We start from the raw sequence: 21,354 nt of genomic DNA on the forward strand, positions 1-21,354 counted from the left end.
ATCTCTGTACTTATCTTATTAAAATACTCTCTCCATATAGGGATTTTGTTACAATTTTTACTTGTAGCATTCTCCCCATCAGCTCCCAGCACCTAGACTTGATGAATATCAAAGAGTATAAGAATGTTTTCTTAGTTATTATGTCAGTTATGACTTTAAACATCAGTCTATAAATTAAATGTGACAATCAGGATGGAGGTATGAGAACATTGTTGGAATGATTTTATAAACTTTATATACTTTACAATTTTTTTCAGATCCTTTTCACACTGTGGACCAAGATTCAGAAGAAAAATGGTTTCTCTGTATGAGAGTTTTGTTAACAAATCATTAAAAGAACATTTTTTACCCCCTATTATGGAAACACTTATTTTCCTTAACATTTGTAAGTATGAACATTTTATGAGGTTTGACTATGACAATAATAGCAAATATAGTAACTATTTCTGTTTTTCTGAATATGTAACATAGGGCACTTTTGAAGTGACAAATTATAAATATAGCTATTTCTCCCTTATGTAAAGTGAATTGTTAATTCCATGTAAGTTATCCATTTTACTTCCCACGATTCTCTCTAACTCTTGATTGTTCATAGACTCATCCTTTGTCCAGAGAGCTGAAAAATTTTTCTGTCCTCCCCCAGTTTACTTATGATATCACTCTTTATGTACCCATTTTGATTTTATTTATTTTATTTGATTTTGATTTTTTTTAGGTTTTTGCAAGGCAAATGGGGTTAAATAGCTTGCCCAAGGCCACACAGCTTTGAACTCAGTTACTCCATGACCGATGCTCTATCCACTGCACCACCTAGCTGCCCCTTGTTTTCCGGTTTTACCATGATTTTTGTCAAATGTGAGTTCTTTCTTCCAAAGCTAGGACCTTTGTTTATACAACTTTAGCTTACCACGGTCATATTGCTACTATATATTGTGTACCTTAATCTATCCCCTAATGCATCATCTTATTTCTTAGTAGTAGGTTGTTTTCATATTACTTATCCCATTATAAGTTGAAATTGGGTACTGTCCAATTTTGCTTTTCTCACTTCACAATTTTTTCTTTGATTCCCTTGATATACTTGATCTTTGTTCTTCCAGATGAATTTCATCATTTTTTCTAGCTCTACAAAATATTTTTTGATCATTTGACTGATATTGCACTGAATATGTAAATTAATATAAGCATAATTGTCATTTTTTTATATTGACTCAGACTACCCATGAGCAACAGACATTTTTCCCCAATTGTTTAGATCTATATTTATGTGAAAAGAATTATGTAGTTATGTTCATATATTCTCTTGGTTTGTTTTAACAGGTAGACTCCCAAGTATTTTATACTATTTGCTGTTCTTTTTCCCCCCACAATTCTTTCTTAACACAGTTTTTTAACATTAAAAGAAATTGAGTTTCAAATTCTATCTCTCCCTTTCTACCTTTCCTACCCTCCCTCCTTCCTGAAATGATTCACAATCTATTATTATCAGTAGGTTATACAAATTCTGCAGTTATTTTAATGGAATTTTTCTGTTCATCTTTCATTGGATTTTGTTGACAGTTTATAGAAATGTTGGTTTATGTATGCATGTTTATTTTATGTCCTATGACTTTGCCAAAATTGTTAATCATTTCAACTATTTTTTATTTGATTCTTTAGATTTCTCTAAATATAACATTACATTATCTATAAAGAGTGATAGTTTTCATTCCTGGCTGCTTATTTTTATTCCTTCAATTTGTTTTGCTTGTCATTGCTGTAACTAACATTTCTAGTATAATATTGAATAAATTAATGAAGACAATGGACATCCTTATTTCACTGATCTTACTGGCAAGTTTCTCCCCATTCTAGACCATGCTTGGTCTTATTTTAAGATAGACACTATCTTATTGTAATTTTGATATCTTTTATACTTTATTTTTCTTCCTTAAGGATATGATTTCTCTCTCATCACATTCAACATAGATCAATATATATCATGGAAACAATGTAAAGCCTAACAGACTGCCTTCTGTGGGGGATGGGGGAGGGAAGCAAGAATAGGGGAAAAACTTGTAAAACTCAAAATAAAATCTTTTTTAAAAAAAGATAGACACTATTTCTTATTTTAGATAGCTCAATTGTTATACTTTCTACTATTTTTTTAAATATAGGAATTGTATTTTTGTCAAAAGCTTTTTCCATATTGATTTAATCATATGATTTTTGTTGTTAATATGATCAATTGTGCTTTTAGTTTTCCTAATACTGAATCAGTCCTGAATTCCTAGTGTAAATCTGACCTGCTCATTGTATGCTTTTTGTGATATATAATTGTAATTCCTTTTCTAATATTTTGTTTAAAATTTCTTCATTGACATTCGTTAAAGGAATTGGTCTCTAATTTTCTTCCTCTGTTTTTATTCTTCCTGGTTTGTATATCAAAATCATATTTGTGTCATAAAAAGAATTTAGTAAGAATCTTTAGCTATTTTTTCAAATAGTTTACATTGTATTAGAATCAAATGTTCTTTACATGATTGGTAGAATTCACTTGTAAATTCATCTGGTCCTGGAAATTTTTCCTTAGGGAGCTCATTGATGACTTGTTCAGTTTCTTTTTTCTAAAATATATTTATTTAATTTTCTTTTTCCTTTTCCATTAAACTAGGCAGTTTACATTTTTAAATAAATATTCATTCATGTCCTTGAAAAAATAAAAAAAATTCAGTCTATCAATTAGTGATTCAGGTTTATTTGCAGCAAAAATAACTTAATAATTGCTCTATTTCATTACCTCTTTTCATTTTTGATTTTGGTTTTCTTTTCTTTTAAATCAAATTAACTAATGGTTTATCTTTATTATTATTTTCCCCCACCCTCACAGAATCAACTTCTAGTTTTTTTTAATTAACTCAGTTTTTTCCTCTAATTTTGTTAATTTTTTTTGAGTTTTCCATTTTGGTATTTAATTGAGTATTTTTGCTTTCCCCCCCTCCCCTTATACTTCTAATTTCATGTTTTATTCTTCGACTTGTACTTTCTCTCTGTCTCTGTCTCTGTTTCTTGAGTGGATGTAATTGTTTAAAGTTTTTATTTTCCCCTTAACTACAGCTTTGGTTGCATTGCATAAATTTTGGTATGTTGACTCATCATTGTCTTTAAAGTAATTACTGATTATTTTTATAATTTGATCTTTGGTCATTCTTTGGGATTAGATTATTTACTTTACAAATAATTTTTAATCTATGCTTCTAAGCCTCTTTGTTATATGTAATTTTAAATCACATTTGGTTCTGAAAGACTGAATTTAATATTTCTGGTTTTTTTGCATTTGTGAGATTTTTATGTCTAATACAAGGTCAGTTTTTGTGAAAGTACCCTGAATTCCTGGTAAAAAGTATATTCATTTCTATTTCCTTTCAATTCCTTCCAGAAGTCTGTCATAGCTAACATTTCTAAAATTCTATTTATTTTCTTAACTTTTTACATTTTAAATCAATTAAAATTAAAATTTTAAATCAAATTAACTAATGTTCATCTATATTATTATTATTTCCCCTCTCACACCAATTTGTAGGGTTTTTTTAATTAACTCAATTTTTTTCTTCCAATTTTATTAATCCTTTATTTTTTTGAGATTTCTATTTTGGTATTTAATTGAATATTTTTGCTTTGTTTTTCCTTATTCTTTTAATTGCATGTTTAATTCTTCTTATCATTAAATTTGTTTGAGTGGGGAAAGTTGAAATCTCCCACTAATGTAGTTTTTTCCTCTTGCAACTCATTTAACTTTTCCTTTAAGAATTTGGAACTCCGCATACATATATGGAACACTGCAAATCATATTGATTTTGCTTGATTGTCATGTTTATCTCTTTTAATTCAATTTATTCTGGTTTTTGCTTTGTCTGAGGGAATGCCTTTTTAATTTTAGCTGAAGTATAATAGTTTCTGGTCCAGTTTCAACTGTATATGTGTTTCTATTTCACATGTATCTCTTGCAAACAGCACATTCTTGGATTCTGATTTCTTTTCCATTCTGCTATCTTCTGATTGATAGGTGGGTTCATCTCATTCACATTTGCAAATATGATTAATGTATTTCCCTCCATCCTACTTTTTTTGGTTTATTCTTCTCTCTCTCTCACCATCCTGTCCCTTCTTAAAAGTCAAATTTGCTTCTGCCCATGGCTTCCCTCAATCCACCCTTCCTTTATTTAATAATTTTTTCTTTCTTTTATCCTCTTAATCTCCTACTTCTTGTTGGATATGTGTATATATTCTTCATTTTTTAAAACCAATTCAATGATTGCTGAACACCTCACCCCACCCCACCCATTTCCCCTTTCACTGAAGAAGCTCTTCCTTGTAGACATCTTTCATGTGAGATAATCTTAATTTTATTTCTCTTTTCTCCCTTCTCCCAGTACCTCTCTTTTTTCCATCCTTTCATTTTTTGAGATCATCCCAACATAATCAACTCACATGCCTTCTGTCTATGTAAACCCTTAATAATTGAAAAGTTCTTAGGAGCTACATGTATCATCTTCCCAAATAGAAATATAAACATTTATGATTTTTCTTCCCTACTTGCTTTTTTATTTTTCTCTTGAGTTTTGTGTTTGAATGTTAAATTTACTATTCAGCTCTGTCTGGTCTTCTCACACAGAACATTTGAAAGTCCTCTTTTATTAAATGTTCATTCCCCTCCTCACAAAGGATTATACTCAGTTTTGCTGGCTAGGGTTTTTTTTTTTTGGTATTTTGGGGTTTTTTTGGTAATGCCAGCTCCTTTGTCCTCTGGCCCTTTATGTGGAAGCTGCTAAATCTTGTGTGATCTTGACTGTTTTACAATATTTGAATTTTTTCCTGACTATGTATGGTATTTTGTATTTGATCTGGAAACTCTGGAAATTGACTGTAGTGTTCCTCTGAGTTTTCATTTTGGGTATCTCTTTCAAGAAGTAATTGGTGGATTTTTTTATTTGTATTTTTATCTCCTGGATCTAAAATATTGGGAGTGATTTTCCTTTATAATTTCTTAAAATATGATTCATTGGTTCTTTTTTTTATCATAACTTTGAGGTGGTATAATAATTCTTAACTTATCTTCCCTTGATCTATTTCCTAAATCAGTTGTTTTTCCAATGAGACATTTCATATTTTCTTCTATTTTTTTCATTTTTTTCACTTTATTCTCTTGTTTCTTGACATATTATGAAATCAATTGCTTCCACTTACTTAATTCTAATTTTTAAAGAATTTTGTTTTAGTGTTTGTATTTCCTTTTCCATTTGGCCAATTCTGCTTTCTAAGGACTTCTTTTCTTCAGTGAATTTTTGGGAGAAGTTTTGAGTACTGTGGACAAGTTCACTTACCTTGGCATTTTCCTTTCCAAGGAGGTACACATTGACAATGAGGTTGGCACTCACATTGCCAGAGCTAATTCGGTATTTGGGAGGCTCCAAAAGAAAGGGAGAGGAGGTAGTAGACTGACTACTAAACTGAAGGTCTACAGAGCCATTGTGCTGGTCTCATTACTATATGCCTGTGATATCTGGATAGTCTATCAGTGCCATGTCAGGAAACTGAATCACTTCCATTTACATTATCTTAGAAAGATTCTAAAGATCACCTGGCAGGAGAAGATCTCAGACACTGTTGTCCTTTCTCAAGCTAAATTGCCAAGCATGCCAACATTACTGTGGAGAGTCAACTATATGACAGGCTGGACATATTATTAGAATGCTAGATGTATGTTTGACAAATTTTATGGAGAACTCACACAGGGCAAGTGCTCACAAGGAGGTCAGAAGAAATGATACCAGGGAACCCTGAAAGTTTTATTGAGGAACTTTAGAATTGATTGTACAGCATGGGAGACACTGGCACAGGATGGCCCAGCATGGCATGCCCTCATCAATGAGGGGGCTGCACTCTATGAGGAGGGCAGAGAAGCAGCTCAAAGGAAATGTGACATATGTAAGTTTAGAGAACCCATCCCAGGTGTTCACATGGACTATTTGTGCCCAAATTGTGGTAGAGCATTCTGAGCTCTTATTAGTCTGATCAATCATAGTAGGACACACTGGAATTTGTCTCAAACACAGTGATGTCATTGGTCTTCTTCAATAATGAAGAACAAGAACAAATCATTTACTTTTCATAATTTTCTTGCATCTCTCTATTTCTTTTCCCAATTTTTTCCTCTACCACTTTTTGTCTTTCTTTAAATTCTTCAAGGAATTCTTGCTAGGCTTGTGTCCAATTAGCATTTTTTTCTTTGAGTTTGTGATTGTAGCTGTTTTCAAGCTATTTTCTTCATCTGATTTTGTTTCTTCTTTCACCTTAAAAGTAATCATTATTTGTGATTAAGTTTGTGTGTGTGTGTGTGTGTTTACTCATTTTCCCTTGACTTTGAACTTTATTTTAAAGCTGAGTTTGGTCATCTGTTGGTGGGGAGGCACAGTCCTAAACATCAGGCTTTTTGTGCTGCTGTTTTCAGAACTGGTCCTAGAGACTTTTCAGTGTTTACAAGGTGGCATTCTCTGGGGAGAGGTGTGGTCTCTATATCCTGGACTGTGTTCTGATTTTTATAGATGATGAAGTCTCTGTTCCTCTACTGTTAAGTACAACTAATGCTTCTCTTCAGTGTGATCAAGTTTTCTGTTATTCTGCAGTTGCACAGACTAGTGCTTTTCTCTGCCTTGGAATTGGGATCTGGGTCTCTTCTCTCTTGTGAACAACCACAAGTCCTCCTCTTCACTGTGTAATTGCAACCTCAAACTGTGGTTGGGCAACAGGTTTACCATTTAGTACCTACTGCACCCAGTGTCAGTAAAGGATGCTTTGTAATCTCTTTCTTACCCATTGTTTGATACCTTTACTGTCTTTGAACCAAGAGGTCACAAACTGCCACTGCTGTTGCACCTGCCTCCAAGGTCCACTATTGGTGTTTCCTCTGTGAGCACTCTTGGCTAGCTTCCTTCCTGATGTCACAGACCTCTCTTGCAGATCTCATGTTGTATTGGGCTGGGAATGGTTTCACCTTGAACTTTAGTTGAGGAATTATTTTAAAGTGATTTAGGAATGTTGGGAGAATTCATGAGTTGCTGCCTCTCCTCTACTATCTTGGCTCTACCACCATCAATTATTTTCTTGTCAATTAAGTACAAATCCAGAAAACATGTTTATGTTGATAAGCCATCATTTAGTTCATAACAAAAAAAGATACAATTTGCTATTTTCCAGGGAAAGCTCCATTTCTAGTGGATTTGAAGAATCCAGAATCTCGAATTCCACACACTATTAATTTCTATCTTAAACCTGAAGATGGAATAACTTTGGGTATCTGGTAAGTGTCAAGATGTGAAGAGTATTTTTAGATGGATTTTAATGTATAAAGTTTCAGTATTTCATCTTTATTCAACATCGTGGAGAGAAATTACAGAAATAGAAAAATTTGTGAGTGACCTCATAATATGTTTAGTATTTCCATAGAGATAATCTTTGGAATCCTTCTTGAATTGAAGTTTGAGGGGCCCTGAGAAGATAGTGAGGCAAGTGGGGCTATTAACTCATAGCTTAACATTAAAAGACCCCATTTATTAATGCCTACTATGTGCAAACTGACTCTGACATACTCACTAGCTGGGTCACCTTAGGCAAGTCATTTCACTTACTTGACCTTTAGTTTTCTTATTCATAAAATGAGATTATGAGTTGAGATAATTTCTAAAGTTCTTTCCAAAGCTGAGAGCCTATGATTTTATCAATATTATCAAAGCAGAAGCTAGGAATATTAGGACTTGGAGCAAATTTAATTGAATGAGTGATGCCATTGTACATAACTGAATTAGATCATTACAGAGGATGTGGACATTTAGGAGGTTAAGCAACTGAAGGATTCCATTATATTTAAAGGGACAGAAGGGTTTGGAGAAATTGTGAAAGACTATGAACCAAGTATTGAAATTACTGGGGAGCTGGTAGAATATGGACTAAGCAGTCTATAGATGATAGCAATAAAAATCTGGAGTAAAACTTTAAGGGAGAATGGGTCATTATTGAGGTTTGTTTGTTTGTTTGTTTTTTTTGGCAGAGGGAATGTCTGACAAGAAGTATGCCTAATGTAGGTTTGAGAAGAATAGTATTTTGAAGTATTCACCAACATCCACTGATGTAGGATCTCCAGAAATTATAGAATTCTGGCTAATGGGTTCATTTTACCACAGTCATGGAGCTATACAAACTAGTGAACCTTGGGGTTACTACATTTGCCATTTTGGGGGGGAACCTTCATGGAAATTTAATGTCATAAATTTTGCTTTGTTTTAAGAAATTTTGCTTTGCTTTTGTTATCAGTAACATTATTATCATTAATTTACTTTTATCATACATTAATCTTAAATTCTACTTGAGTAAATTTCTATTCTCTATTTCTTAATGCCATTTCATCTGTTTTTATTTTTATACTTGGCTTTCAAATTTGCTTTCAAATATCTGGGTTTTTAAATTTAACTCTAGACTTTTAAGAGCTTGTCATGCCTCTTCAGTGAAATGAGGTTCAGAGAAGCAACGTACAGACTTATGGTTACCTCTCATTAAAGATAATCTAGGTGGCAATTACAAGTCTTAAATTTAGGTTTGTGTTATAATTGACTTCTCATATCCTAGTGTCTCACATTGCTCTGTAAGTAGGTTTTCAATTAATGTAGAATTGAATTTCTTCTGTTAAAAACTAGTCTTCTTTATATTTTCTCCTTGATGTTTCCCTTGATGTAGCCATGTTTTTTTTTCTATTTTCACTTTCCATTTGTTTCTTCATAGGGTAAATATTAGGAATTATAAAAAGCTACAGAGAATGGTAGAAGAAAGAAGAGAAATTATTTGATAAGGTTAGAGAGGAAAGTCTATGTACAAATAATTGTTGATGTCTTATCCTTGCTTTTCAGGCATATTGTCCCTGAAAGCAGGGGAAAAGAAGCTGAAGGGAAGGACCGGTGTTGGTATGAGGCAGCTCTTCAAGATGGCAATCCAATTATAGTTTATCTCCATGGTAGTGCAGAAAACAGGTCAGTATCCTGCTCTTAGATAGTATTTTTGAACATAATTTCAGCCCTGGGAAAAGTAAGAGGTTTATCTGGAATCACTTTAAATTTTTTAAATATATCCTGTCATGCTACTTTTTCCTATTGAAATATGAAGGTATACTTATGGAAGAGTGTTGCAATTTAAAGGAAAAGATCAATGAAAAGGCATGGATATGGGAGATTTAGATGTGTGTGTGTGTGTGTGTGTGTGTGTGCAATTAAAAAAAGGTCAGTTTGTAATGCAAAGTGTTGTGTGTTTTTTTAATTGGTGTGTTATTTTATAGAGTAGATCTTTACTTGAAGAGATTATTCTAATTTTAAGAGGATATAGTTCATATGAACTGAGTAAACATAGACTTTCAAGTCAACATTTATCGAGCACTATAGAGAACACTATAAGTCTATTGTACAAAAAAAAGTTTGATGTTTGTTGCTATTATTCTTTTTTTAAATTAACTTGTTTTAAGTTTCAGTTTCAAATTGTTTTCTCACATCCTATCCTTGATCCATTCAGAAGGCAAGAAATATGATACTATTATACATAATATGTCAGATGAAAGTTGTAAATCATAGATGACAAAAGGGCAATCTAATATCATAAATTGATTTGTCCAAATAGTTTCAAATTCTCATTTTACAAATCTCTTTTACAGGGCATCTGGTCACAGAATTAAGCTTTTGAAGGTATGTTTAGGTAGGCTCCCATTTGAGAAGTCTTTCTTCTACTCATTCTGCCTCCCTCTCTTTACTATTCAGGAACTGTAAATTGAGAATGATAATCTGACTACTTGTCTTGCCAGGGTCATTTCATTTTCTTTGTGTGTGTGTGTGTGTGTGACAAACTATGAGAGTTATTTCAGCATAGGATCACAGTACTATTCCATGAGTTAGTTCATCATCCTTGGAGTTCCTTTTTGGCAAAATCAAAAAGACATGAATTTTATTTGGCTTCATTGAGTATTGGAAGAAGGTGGAGTGTGACAGAGTATGTGCAATTTTCTACATTTTATAAATGAGACCTTTTGAATTATATTCGCTTGGGCATTAGTCTTGGCTCCTTTATCTTTCATGAAGTTAAAGTGGTGGCATCATCTTTTTCCTGTTTTGTAATATTCTGAATAACATCAGTTGTTGGGAAATCCCCCTACTTCTATCCAATTTTAAAAGTATGTAAATCTTCCTGGTTTATCAGTATCTGACAGATAGCTAGGTGAACTGGTTGAGTGAGATATCTAGCATCTCCCATGTTCTAGATGGGTATTATATTTTTGGAGTTCAGTAACTAATTGTTCTTCTCACTTGTTTTTTATATAGTCCAGAAGAAAAATCCACTGGGTAAATAAGTTGTTTCTCAGAACACAAGCAATAGAAAAATCAGTTCTTTATTATAAACTAAAATTAGGATTTTTAAATTAGATAAACATAGAAAAAGGACAACAGAATTGCGCCTTTATACTGAGGAAATGCAAAAACTTGAGAGGATAAATTTTTTTTCATAGTTATAGACTGTTTAATTTAAGAACCAGGATTAAGAATCACAGCTCTTTGATTATTAAATTGGATACAACTCTTCATCATTCTACAATTCAGACAAATTTCTCCTCTCCATCTATAACGAAATTTATAAATTTATCATCTATATGTAAACATAATATGTATTATATAAATATCTATGTTTTTATAAATTTATATAATTTGTATAAATTCATAACTTTATTTATATATCATTAAAATATAATTTATAATTATATATTTATAATTTATAATTTCATCTATAATGGCAGTTTAGAAGAGATACCTAAAAGGATATCTTTTAAAATAATGATTGAGGTTTTTCTTAAAATTCCTATCCCTTGTGATATTTATAAATTTTAATACAGCACAATTTTAAGATTAGAGAAAGACAAGAAATGTCAAGAGTCTTTAAAATACCACTTGCTTACAAACATATCAAGTACAATTTTCCTCTTGGGAAAGTCTCAGGAAGCATGATAAAAATACTGATTTATTTCTAAAATTACAGAGCCACTTTTGGAGAGACACTTCAGAACTATGGTATGAGGCCCTTTAAATTCTATTTATTCTGCTCACTATCTTTGTGACCCTGGGCAAGTCCCTTAATTTCTGTGTGCCTTAGCTTCAACACAGTAAGATAGGACTTAAAAGTTTCCTCAGAACTGAATATAGTGAAAATCAAAATGCAAATATTATGTCAACACATATCTATTACACCACCACAATCTGTAATATGATATCCTATTTAACATATTGACCAAGAGTGGTGATATAAATGGTTTTTCTATCCAAATTTTTGGATTTGTAGGTAATAGTTTTTTTATCTCACCAAGGTGCTGAGTGAAGGTGGATTCCATGTTCTGGCTGTCGACTACAGAGGTACTATGTTAAGAGTTGTGTACACAGATATTTTTTACTACTTTATTTTTTATTGCATTTGTGAAGTGATAACTTTTGACATGATTTTTGCTTGAAGGATTTGGGGATTCTACAGGTAAACCCACAGAAGAAGGCCTGACTAGGGATGCCATTTATGTCTATGATTGGACCAAAGCACGAAGTGGAACTACACCTGTTTGTCTCTGGGGTCATTCTCTGGGAACAGGGTAAGTGAAGTAAGCAAATTGTTCATCTTCATTCTGTTCAGAATTGTGGTGTTATATAGTAGAAATAGTCATTGTAGCATTTATATATATATATATTATGTATATGCATATACATATATATATATTAAGGATAAAAGCACTAGATTGAGAATTAGACCAGGATCCTAATTTCTACTCTACCTTAGTTTGTTATTTGACCTTCAGAAACTCAGCTAATCTTCTTGACCCTCAGTTTCCTTGTCTGTAAAATGAGTTGTTAAACTAGTCCTTTTCACTGAAAAGGCTAGATGACCACTTGTCAGAGACAATGCACAGAGCAAACTCTAGGTTTATGCTTACTCAGTTGAGGGTTGGATTAGCCCACTGAAAGTCCTTCCAACTTTAAGATTATGTAATAGGATTCACAACTAGATGATTTATAATTTTTTTCATCCTGTGATCTATTACTATAAAGCTTTCTTTTGAGAAATTACTATCTTCTCATTGCCAAACAAATAAGAACTGTCATGTTGAAGTTATGCTAGAATCTAACATTTAGCTAGAGAAAACTCTTCCTCCAGGTTCCCCTCTCTTATAAAGTAATTGATTAAAGTTCAATTACTATACATTGTAAAGTACTTGATTTATATTAAATTGTTATATTTTAATTTCCTTTCAACATGTATTTAACAGAGACATTTTTTAACAACTGATCATTTCTTTAAAATCACAATCTTGGTTTTGCTGAGTATTTTTTAAGCATTTAATTTCAACTACTTTTAGAATTAAAAAAATAACAACCCAACAACTATGATACCAGTTATTGTAGAAAACACAGCGGATTTGTTTCTAAATTATAATTCTACTATATACTTCTATCTGAAAATGGTCATTATTTTCTCCTCTCTAAAATGAGGATATTAATACATACAATATCTCCTTTATAAGGTTGTTTTGAAAATGAAATAATGTAGGAGAAACAAATTGGCATGGAGCACCACATGTAGTTGCAATGTAATATGTAGTAGTTATTATTGTTGTCAGAATATATTTAAGATTATAGAACATTTAACTTAAATGACTTGCTAAATCTATGTGTAATAAGAAGATACAAAGCAACAAGCATTTATTGAGCACCTCTAATATATATGTTGATGTACTCTTGGATGATGGAAAGAGTTGAAGTGGAGATGAAGATTCTGGGGGAGGCAGTGAACATTTTGAGGAGGGAGGATATCTTGGCAATAAGGCAATGCTGATGGAAATATTCTGTACAATCCATTTGTGACCTCTGCTGAATCACCAAAGTAATTATTTGATAATTTGTTATGGGAATTGGTATTGAGTTTCTATTTTATGTCTGTATTTTGTTTGAATATTCCATTGTTTTTTCAACAGAGTTGCAACAAATGCTGCAAAAACAATGGAAGAAAGAGGTAATTTAAAAGTAATTTTTAAAATTTAAAAACAGCCTATTGATTGCAATTTACAATTAAAAATTAAATTACATAGTGCTTGCTATGAATATAAGCAACTGTTATTTTGAATTGTCCAAATCAGAAGTAGAAATGTTTTAGGTTTAATTTTCTTTTATAATTGATATAAAACAACAAGTGCTGTCCTAATATATGAAATTCAGGAAGGAATCTTAGTGAAATTGGGTGGCTAGATGGCGCAATGGATAGAGTACCCACCCTGGAGTCAGAAGTACCTGAATTCAAATCTGGCCTCAGACATTTAATAATTACTTAGCTGTATGGCCTTGGGCAAGCCACTTAACCTCATTGCCTTGCTAAAACCTAAAAAAAAAAAAAAAAAAAAAGAAAGAAAGAAAGAAAAAGGAATCTTAGGGAAAAATTCAATTATTTTAGAAAAGACTATTTGAAAAGCACATGTTTCTCTAAAGAAGCAATGAAAAGGGGCAGGTAGATGGCACAGTGGATAGAGTACTGACCCTAGAATCAGGAGGACCTGAGTTCAAATTTGGCCTCATACACTTAATAATTACCTAACTGTGGGACCTTGGGCAAGTTACTTAACCCCACTGCCTTGCAAAAAAACAAAACAAACAAACAAAAAAAAGGAATGAAAAGCTAGGCAAGACTTGTTTTCCTTCCTAACACAAGTCTCTAACCTGCATCTGATTCAGCAGACACAATAAAACATTTTAAAACAATCTATCCATCATTTTCTTTTTTTTAAGACAGTCATTAAACAAGTATTTCAGGTGAAATTTGAGGCATTTTTCTTGATTACTTGGATACCTAACTTAACTGAAAACCTCAATTCTTTTTCTTTTTATATGTACTTAATTTTAAGTGAGAAAATTATAAGAAAATGTTCTCTTACCAGGGTTTAAAATATTTTTGGTCAGTATATATTCAATCAAGTCTTCCATACCTTCCATATATAATCATATATTATATTCTTAATGTTTTCTACAAATAAAAATACTATAGATCATAGAGCAAGTATGTGCAAAATTTATAATTAATATTTTTGATTGATAGAAAGTACATAATGATGTGTGTTACAAAATTCTCATCACTAAAGGATTACACTTAATTCTATTTACGATTCTCTAAGAATATGGGTTATGGATTAATATAGGAGAAAATTTTTAATAATGTATATTGAAGTAAACTTCTTAGCTAATCCTATATTAATTTTCAAAATCCAATCAATCACAGCTATTATTAATTTGTGGATGTACTCCTCCTTTCAATTTTTCAACCAAATTCTTTGGGTAGCCTGATCAACATATTAATTTGATATTGCATAGGACAAATAACATTTTGTTCCAAATGTATTTGTAAATTTTATTGATTTCTAGAGAAGCATATTAACAAAGAGAAAGTTTATAACTGGAGACACCATGGTTTATTGTAAATATTACTGTACTGAGATTTAGAGACATAATCATTTTATTTCTTTGGACAATCTAGTGAAACCTATGAAACCCTTCTAAGAATGAAGTTTTTAAGTTTATGAAATAAAATACATAGAATTACAATGGAAACCAATTATATGAAAATATAATTCCAAAATATTTAAGAAAAAATAAATTAATACATCTCAGACATTTAAAATTAAAAATAAAAATTCCATAAAAATAAAATAAAATAAATTTTAACAAAAAAGCCCCTATGGATTAGATAATCCCTAAAATACCTTCAGTTCTGTTTTCTAAATCTTTGACTAATGGAGGTGGAGGAGATAGGTTTATGGTTCTTTACAATGAGATTAATTCCCTTTGTAACCTGAGGCTTCTTGGGAAGAGGAGATTTTAGTTAGGAAACAGCATGATAAATTTTGATGGGGTTAGTGAGTTAGATATGTTGCTGATTTACTTTTGATTATAAAAGGATCCCCAGTGGATGCAATTGTCCTAGAAGCTCCATTTACCAATATTCGTGATGCAACTGCTAATTATCCCATATTAAAGGTAAGAAATTAATTACATCTTCATATCTGTATTAAGGTATTAAAAAGACACAAAGTTCTTCAATAGTTGACAAACAATAGTTTGTCTTTTTTGAGGTTAGACACCTTATTAATTGGAAATTTTTTTGGAAATTCAGTAGTGAAATTGGTATCTTGAATTTTAGCATTGGTAATACTCTTTTGGGAGTATTAGATTCAGAGTTTCTATCCAGTCTGTAACATCTGAGTGTTGCTTATGTCTACTTAATTTTGCCTCATAGTAAAAATGAAACCCTTTACCATATTTAGGAATAGAATCAACCCATAAACAAAAATGGAAGGAAATAAAGGGTTTCTGAAAGGTCAAAGGATCCAACAAGCTTGAATTATTTGTCTTGCAATTTTTTAAAATTTTTAATTAAAAGTGATTTGAATCTTAGGCATTTAAATTTGTCAGAATTTTCTCCCTTTTCTTAATTCTAAAACAATCCTTATATTTATCTGGATGAGTAGACCTCTGTATTGATTAGGCCAGGAACAACTTTTTCACTTCCATTTTGCATTTATTGAAGACATTCTCTAAATCATAAATCTATTTTAGAAATATTGAGGGAGAATATACATACTTTGTAGTAAGGTTCTAGAAGAATCGATAAGTCCATACTATAAAAGGGAGAAAGTGAAAACAGAGAGACATTGTAACTTCAAAGGACAGCTAATGAGGCATACCTCTTGCCTTTAAGAGAGGCCTCGGACATTCATTTTTAGATATGGACAGCATTTATTTGTATGTCTATATTTGATTCACAGAACCTCTGGCAGTCATTGGAAAGTGGCAGTTATATGAAAAAAGAACATCAATTAAATGATTTTTATAAGTCAGTTTACCTAGCATTTGATTAAATGACATTTTCTCATATCCTGTGCTAAGATAATAATTGATGTTTGTAATGACTTAAAGCCACTATAAGATCCTAAAGAATTGTAGTTCAAAGATTAAATTATATTATTTGATTTATATATTTTTAAAATATTATGATTCCTTGAGAATTGGTTGTCCATCTATAATGCCTATTGACCAATATAATATTTGAATAACCAGAATTTCCTATTCCTTAACTTCTTGCAAAGAACTTATTATTTGCAAGAGGAGTATAATGTATTCTTCTATTAGTATTGCTAGTTAAAAGTAGGTTCTTCAAATTCCCATACAAGGGGGGTGGGTTAAATTAACTGAAATTTCTGCATTTAAAACATTAATTTTTCTTCTCTCAAAATAGATATACCACAAACTTCCAGGACTTGTATGTTTGTTTCTGGATGCACTGACAGTCGACAAAATTGTCTTCCCTAATGATGAAAAGTAAGAATAATTCATTTTCTTTATTACTTTACTGACTATAAATTTTTAAGTAAGTTTTTATTCATGTCTTTTAAAATATCATCATAGTTTTCCTTGTTTCTCTTTCCCCTTTTCCATTTTAGGGAAATGTTTTATAAAATAATAGTTTTTAATTATAAAATTAAAAGAGGAAAAAGTCAGAGTAACTAATCATTTTAAAAAGGCTGAAAATGTGCTGTGGGCAACTCTTGCCTTCTTCAATGGGTGGGTTCAGAGTATCCTCTCTTAACTCTTCTTTTGGTTCTTGCTTGAAATTTCTATTTTTGCTTTTGTGGTTTTTTTTTGTGTACAAAGTTCTTTATATTTACATTGTTCTAGTCATTGGGTATATTATTTTCTTGGCTCTGCTTACTTAACTTTATATCAGTTTAAGCAGATTTTCCCATTCTCTGTATTCATCAAATACAAAATTTCTTATAGCATAGTAATATTCCACTGCATTTATAATATAATTTACTCAATTGATAATCATTTATGTTGTTCTCAAATTTTTGCTATCACAAAAATGTATGCTATAAATTATTGCCTTCAATAGCTCTGGTGTGAGTCTGGACACAAAGAGTCAGGTCAGTTAGATAAACACATCCAAACAAAAGGTTGGGAAGTGAAAATCTACCAACTTTACTTTTGGAAACAGACTTTTTATAGCAAAAACTTATCTCAGGAATGAGCAGTTAAAGAAGACCCAGTTTTACAATTTCCTGGGTAAATTTACAATATTTGTTCTTAGAAGTCTGCATACTTCTCTATCAAAGAATCCTTTTATGACCACCTCTGGTATCACAGATTATCCTAGGTCAGGGTTCACTGGTGAGACAACAGATCCATACAATGAGCAATAATCCACACATATCTTTGATCGAAAAAGTCACCAAGTATATGTGAATATCACTCCATGGTGCTGGCCCTCTACAGATTCCCCCTTCTTTGGCATGCTGAAGCTTTAGGCGGTGTGTTAGGACAGCTATGTTAGGACATCTATGTTTTGTCCCAGTAACAAAAGGTGTTTAATACAAATGGGTATAATACACAATATCAAAAATAATGCAAAGATACCAGGAAGCATGCTCACTAATAGATTCATAAAATGAAAAGGATGAAACCTATTAACGAAGTTGAACAAGTTATCAATACCTGAGTCCATTTCCATTCTAGGTGCTAATGCAATATCATTAACAATTATATGCAATTTATTCATATCCATAGTTATAGAATCATTATAACATATTCTATTCAAATAACCTTTATATTATCCCATGGAATAAGCGAAGTATTATATTTTAAAGGAGTAACACAAATAGCAGAAAATCTATAAACACATTGTAATTGTCCCTTGTGTTCATTACAGAGGTTTGTAATGCATTAATCAAATGATAAAGATCTTCATCAATTCTCTCCAGAGCATTCAATGCTCTAGTAACATTTTCAGATAATTCTTGAATATATTTAGCTTCTATTTTTTCCTTATTTCCTACTTGTACAGAAATAGTCACTGAAGTGACTGCTATAATGGCTGCCATGCTACTTAATATCCCAAATACAATGCAACTAACACAGCTCTACTGCCTAATTCTCTTTAATGTTTTTTCTAAGAACTCATCAGCAGGAGACATACCAGCCTTCTACCTTGGTGGGTATTATAGCAAATTTTGGTTTTCTTATCATGAAAAAACATCATCAACCACCAGTTCTTTATATTCCCCTTTTTTCCTCTCTGATAATATTGACATCTTTGAAAGATCCTATCATAAAGGCAATATCTGATCCTGTGCATGCAGTCACAGACAATTTCTTTTCTGCATAAGATATTTTGTCCAACAGCTTATTCCATTGTATATACCTTATCTCGTCTATAGCTGCCATAGCATTCCATATCTCTGAATTAGCTAACCCTATTTCTGGGTATAAAATTGTTTTTAATATAGCCTGGAATGCCCCGTGGAACAACTCTATCAGGAGAATTCCACACTTGTAGCAAAATAGAATGATCATAAATTCTTCTATCTGAGATATGACAGACAACCCAGGGTAGAAAACATTCATTTTTGAAATCCCAAGCATGTAAATTTAAACAAGGAGATTCTGTAGGAAATATCTTTCTTCCTTCAATACTTTCTACAAATAGAACTCCTGATATTTCTAAGGTCCTAAGTGCTCCCCTATCATAAATATTTGGATGAGTTGAATGATTAGTTTTACTTAATTTAATACATGGTTCAACATGTTTTACAAAAACATATAGGTGTCACAGTATTTAAAAAAGAGAAATCATGCCCAACTTTTCTTCTCAGCATTTCTTCTTTGATATCTCCAGTAGTAACTTTGTTATATCCCAAATAATCTGTAGCTTCTCTAATTAATACAATTTCAACCATACTCTCTTCTTATTGTAGAACAGTGACCATGGATGGTTTTGAACATAAGTCCAATATTCAATTCCTTTTACAATCCCCAAATTGTTCTTAGAGTATTGTAAGCATCATAAATTGACCCATAGGTCCATGACGTGTTCTCCTCTCATCTTTTCCTTTTCGATTTCTTAAGTGTAAATTATTTATTTTTCTGTATTACTTGATTCATCTGGTCTGCATGGTATGATGTTTCTTTCTGGTACCCAGATATTTTCTCCATCTGTAGACAAAACAGAAGCATACCCTCAACTCCAGGTTAATAATGGATTCATTCATTTTCATTGTTGACACTGTAGGATCCTTCCATATGACCATGCCCTTCTCTTCATGTTGCATTTCCTTAAAAAAATCTTTCTGCAGGTGTTAATTGTTTATCATTCAATGTTAAAAAAAATTTCATGGTATATAAAGCAAAATTTACTCTCCTTCCTTGTTTCCTCTTTGTCCCTATATATTCTCCTTTCTTTTGCACTTCCAGAAATCTCTTAAGATCTTTATGTTTTCTTTCTACTAAAGCTTGACCAGTGGTGTTAGAAGGAATACCTGTAACATGTTTTACATTGTAATATAGGTAGAATTGTTTAAATGCCATAGAAGTATATCCAGGGCCATTATCTGTTTTTATCGATTTTGGTATCCCTGCAATAGCAAGCAAAACAATGAAATAAATGATCGATCACACCTTGTGTAGCCTCTGAACTTTGTGCTGTTGCTATTGCACATGAACCAAATGTATCTATAGTAACATGAATGAATTTCGTTTTTCCAAAAGATGTATGAGTCACATCCATCTGCCACAATTCATTAGGAACTTGGCCTCTAGGATTCTTAGAATAATTTGGAGGGGGTAGGTAAATATAGAATGCATAGTTGACAGGATTTTACTATATTCCTTGCTTGTTCTCTGGTGATCTTAAATTCTTTTCTTAGTAAAGAAGCATTCTGGTGAAATTTTTTATGAGACTGCCTAGCTTGCTTTTCTACTAAGCTTATAAGAAGTCGAAGGGTTAATTGATCAGCCCTATGATTTCCTTCATATATGGGCCCAGGCAATCCAGTATGAGAATGTATGTATTCAATAAAAACGATTATATCTATCTCTTATAACTTCTTTTAAATCTTTAAAGAGTTGATAACTCGTCATCACTGCTATGTTTAATAAAAGCTGTTTCTATGTATCTGACCACATGATAACTATACTTATTATCTGTAAAAATGGCTGTTCTATTAATACCATTAATTGGGCATATAATTAATTCTTTTGTTTTGATTTAAAAATATTTTTAATTGCATTTATTCTTGGACCTACAGGTCTAGAATAAGGTCTATCACATTGTTTAAAAATTTCAAGAAACCTGGAATGTCATAACTTCAGATGTTTTCCCTCATTACCTCTATAGAGCAATCAATCATTAACTCCAGGCTTTAACATCATTACAGTAAAATAGCTTATATTGATAAAACTAGATCATATAACTTTTCAACATCTTGCTCATCGGTAAATTGCCTAAGTATGGGTTACATAATTTTAAATCTAGCAATCATTTTTCAAAGTCTCTCACATTTATTCTGTATTATTGGAAATAATTGCAGTGAAGCTATAACTTCCCAATTTCTTATACAAGCTTCTTCTATCATTTTTGCTTCTTTAAAATTGAACATTAAATTCTTAACCTACATGAAACAGTGTTTTCATGCTTACATCTCATTCTCTTAAAGTAACCTTATAACTAAATATCTGTTACACATAAATTTCTTTCACATCTCTGTTTTATAAACTTATTTTCCTCTTGTTCAAATACTCTATTTTCAAAAAGAAAATAAGATTCTCTATGAATTTAGTTTTATATATAATTTCAAAAATCCAATGTAGTTTTATATATATATATATATATATATATATATATATATGTATACACACACACACACACACATATATATAAAATTTCAAAAATTTCAATATAAAACTTTTACCAATGCTAGGGTTACAGAATACACATATAATTTATCCTTAAATAACAGATATTAAATAAGTTACCTTGATCTTACATATAAATATTCCCATTAAGAAATACTAGGTGGAAGAGCACAGCTTTTTACAATCTCATAATCTGAGTCAAAAGACCTTGAGAAATATAACCTTGTTGGCAAGGTATTCTCCAGTTTTCTTATAACAAATCTTTATAAAGGTGATGGAATGATATTTCAATTCATCCATTGGTTGTTACTGTAACACAATATTAAAATTTCAAAAAATTGTCTGAATCTGTTCTTATACAAAGTTTACTAATTATACATACCACATTTCAATTTAATGTATATTCCCTTTACTCCCTAAAATTCTGTAATAAATAAAAATTTCTTGATACCAAATGATTCTAAAATTCCTTTTTATGTTTACAAGATTTTCTTTAAAGTTCTCTTAATAATCTAATAAATTC

At 31.3% G+C, this 21,354-nt stretch overlaps 1 protein-coding gene across 3 annotated transcripts in view; it reads left to right on the plus strand.

Annotated features, from left to right (window-relative positions):
• The window catches only part of ABHD12B (abhydrolase domain containing 12B), a 56,044-nt gene that overhangs the window by 14,476 nt on the left and 20,214 nt on the right, over positions 1-21,354 (plus strand). For 2 of the 3 annotated variants that reach the window (XM_074213462.1, XM_074213463.1), the window contains exons 2-10: positions 258-385; positions 7,237-7,339; positions 8,940-9,059; positions 9,731-9,761; positions 11,426-11,471; positions 11,569-11,698; positions 13,076-13,113; positions 15,043-15,122; positions 16,381-16,463. In XM_074213462.1, the coding sequence (XP_074069563.1) occupies positions 258-385; positions 7,237-7,339; positions 8,940-9,059; positions 9,731-9,761; positions 11,426-11,471; positions 11,569-11,698; positions 13,076-13,113; positions 15,043-15,122; positions 16,381-16,463 (759 nt within the window). Of the gene's footprint in view, positions 1-257; positions 386-715; positions 856-7,236; positions 7,340-8,939; positions 9,060-9,730; positions 9,762-11,425; positions 11,472-11,568; positions 11,699-13,075; positions 13,114-15,042; positions 15,123-16,380; positions 16,464-21,354 lie in introns of those variants that run through there. The other variant, XM_074213465.1, reaches the window with a different exon arrangement.

The sequence above is a fragment of the Macrotis lagotis genome, chromosome 1 (genome assembly GCF_037893015.1).
Source record: "Macrotis lagotis isolate mMagLag1 chromosome 1, bilby.v1.9.chrom.fasta, whole genome shotgun sequence".
NCBI lineage: Eukaryota > Metazoa > Chordata > Mammalia > Peramelemorphia > Peramelidae > Macrotis > Macrotis lagotis.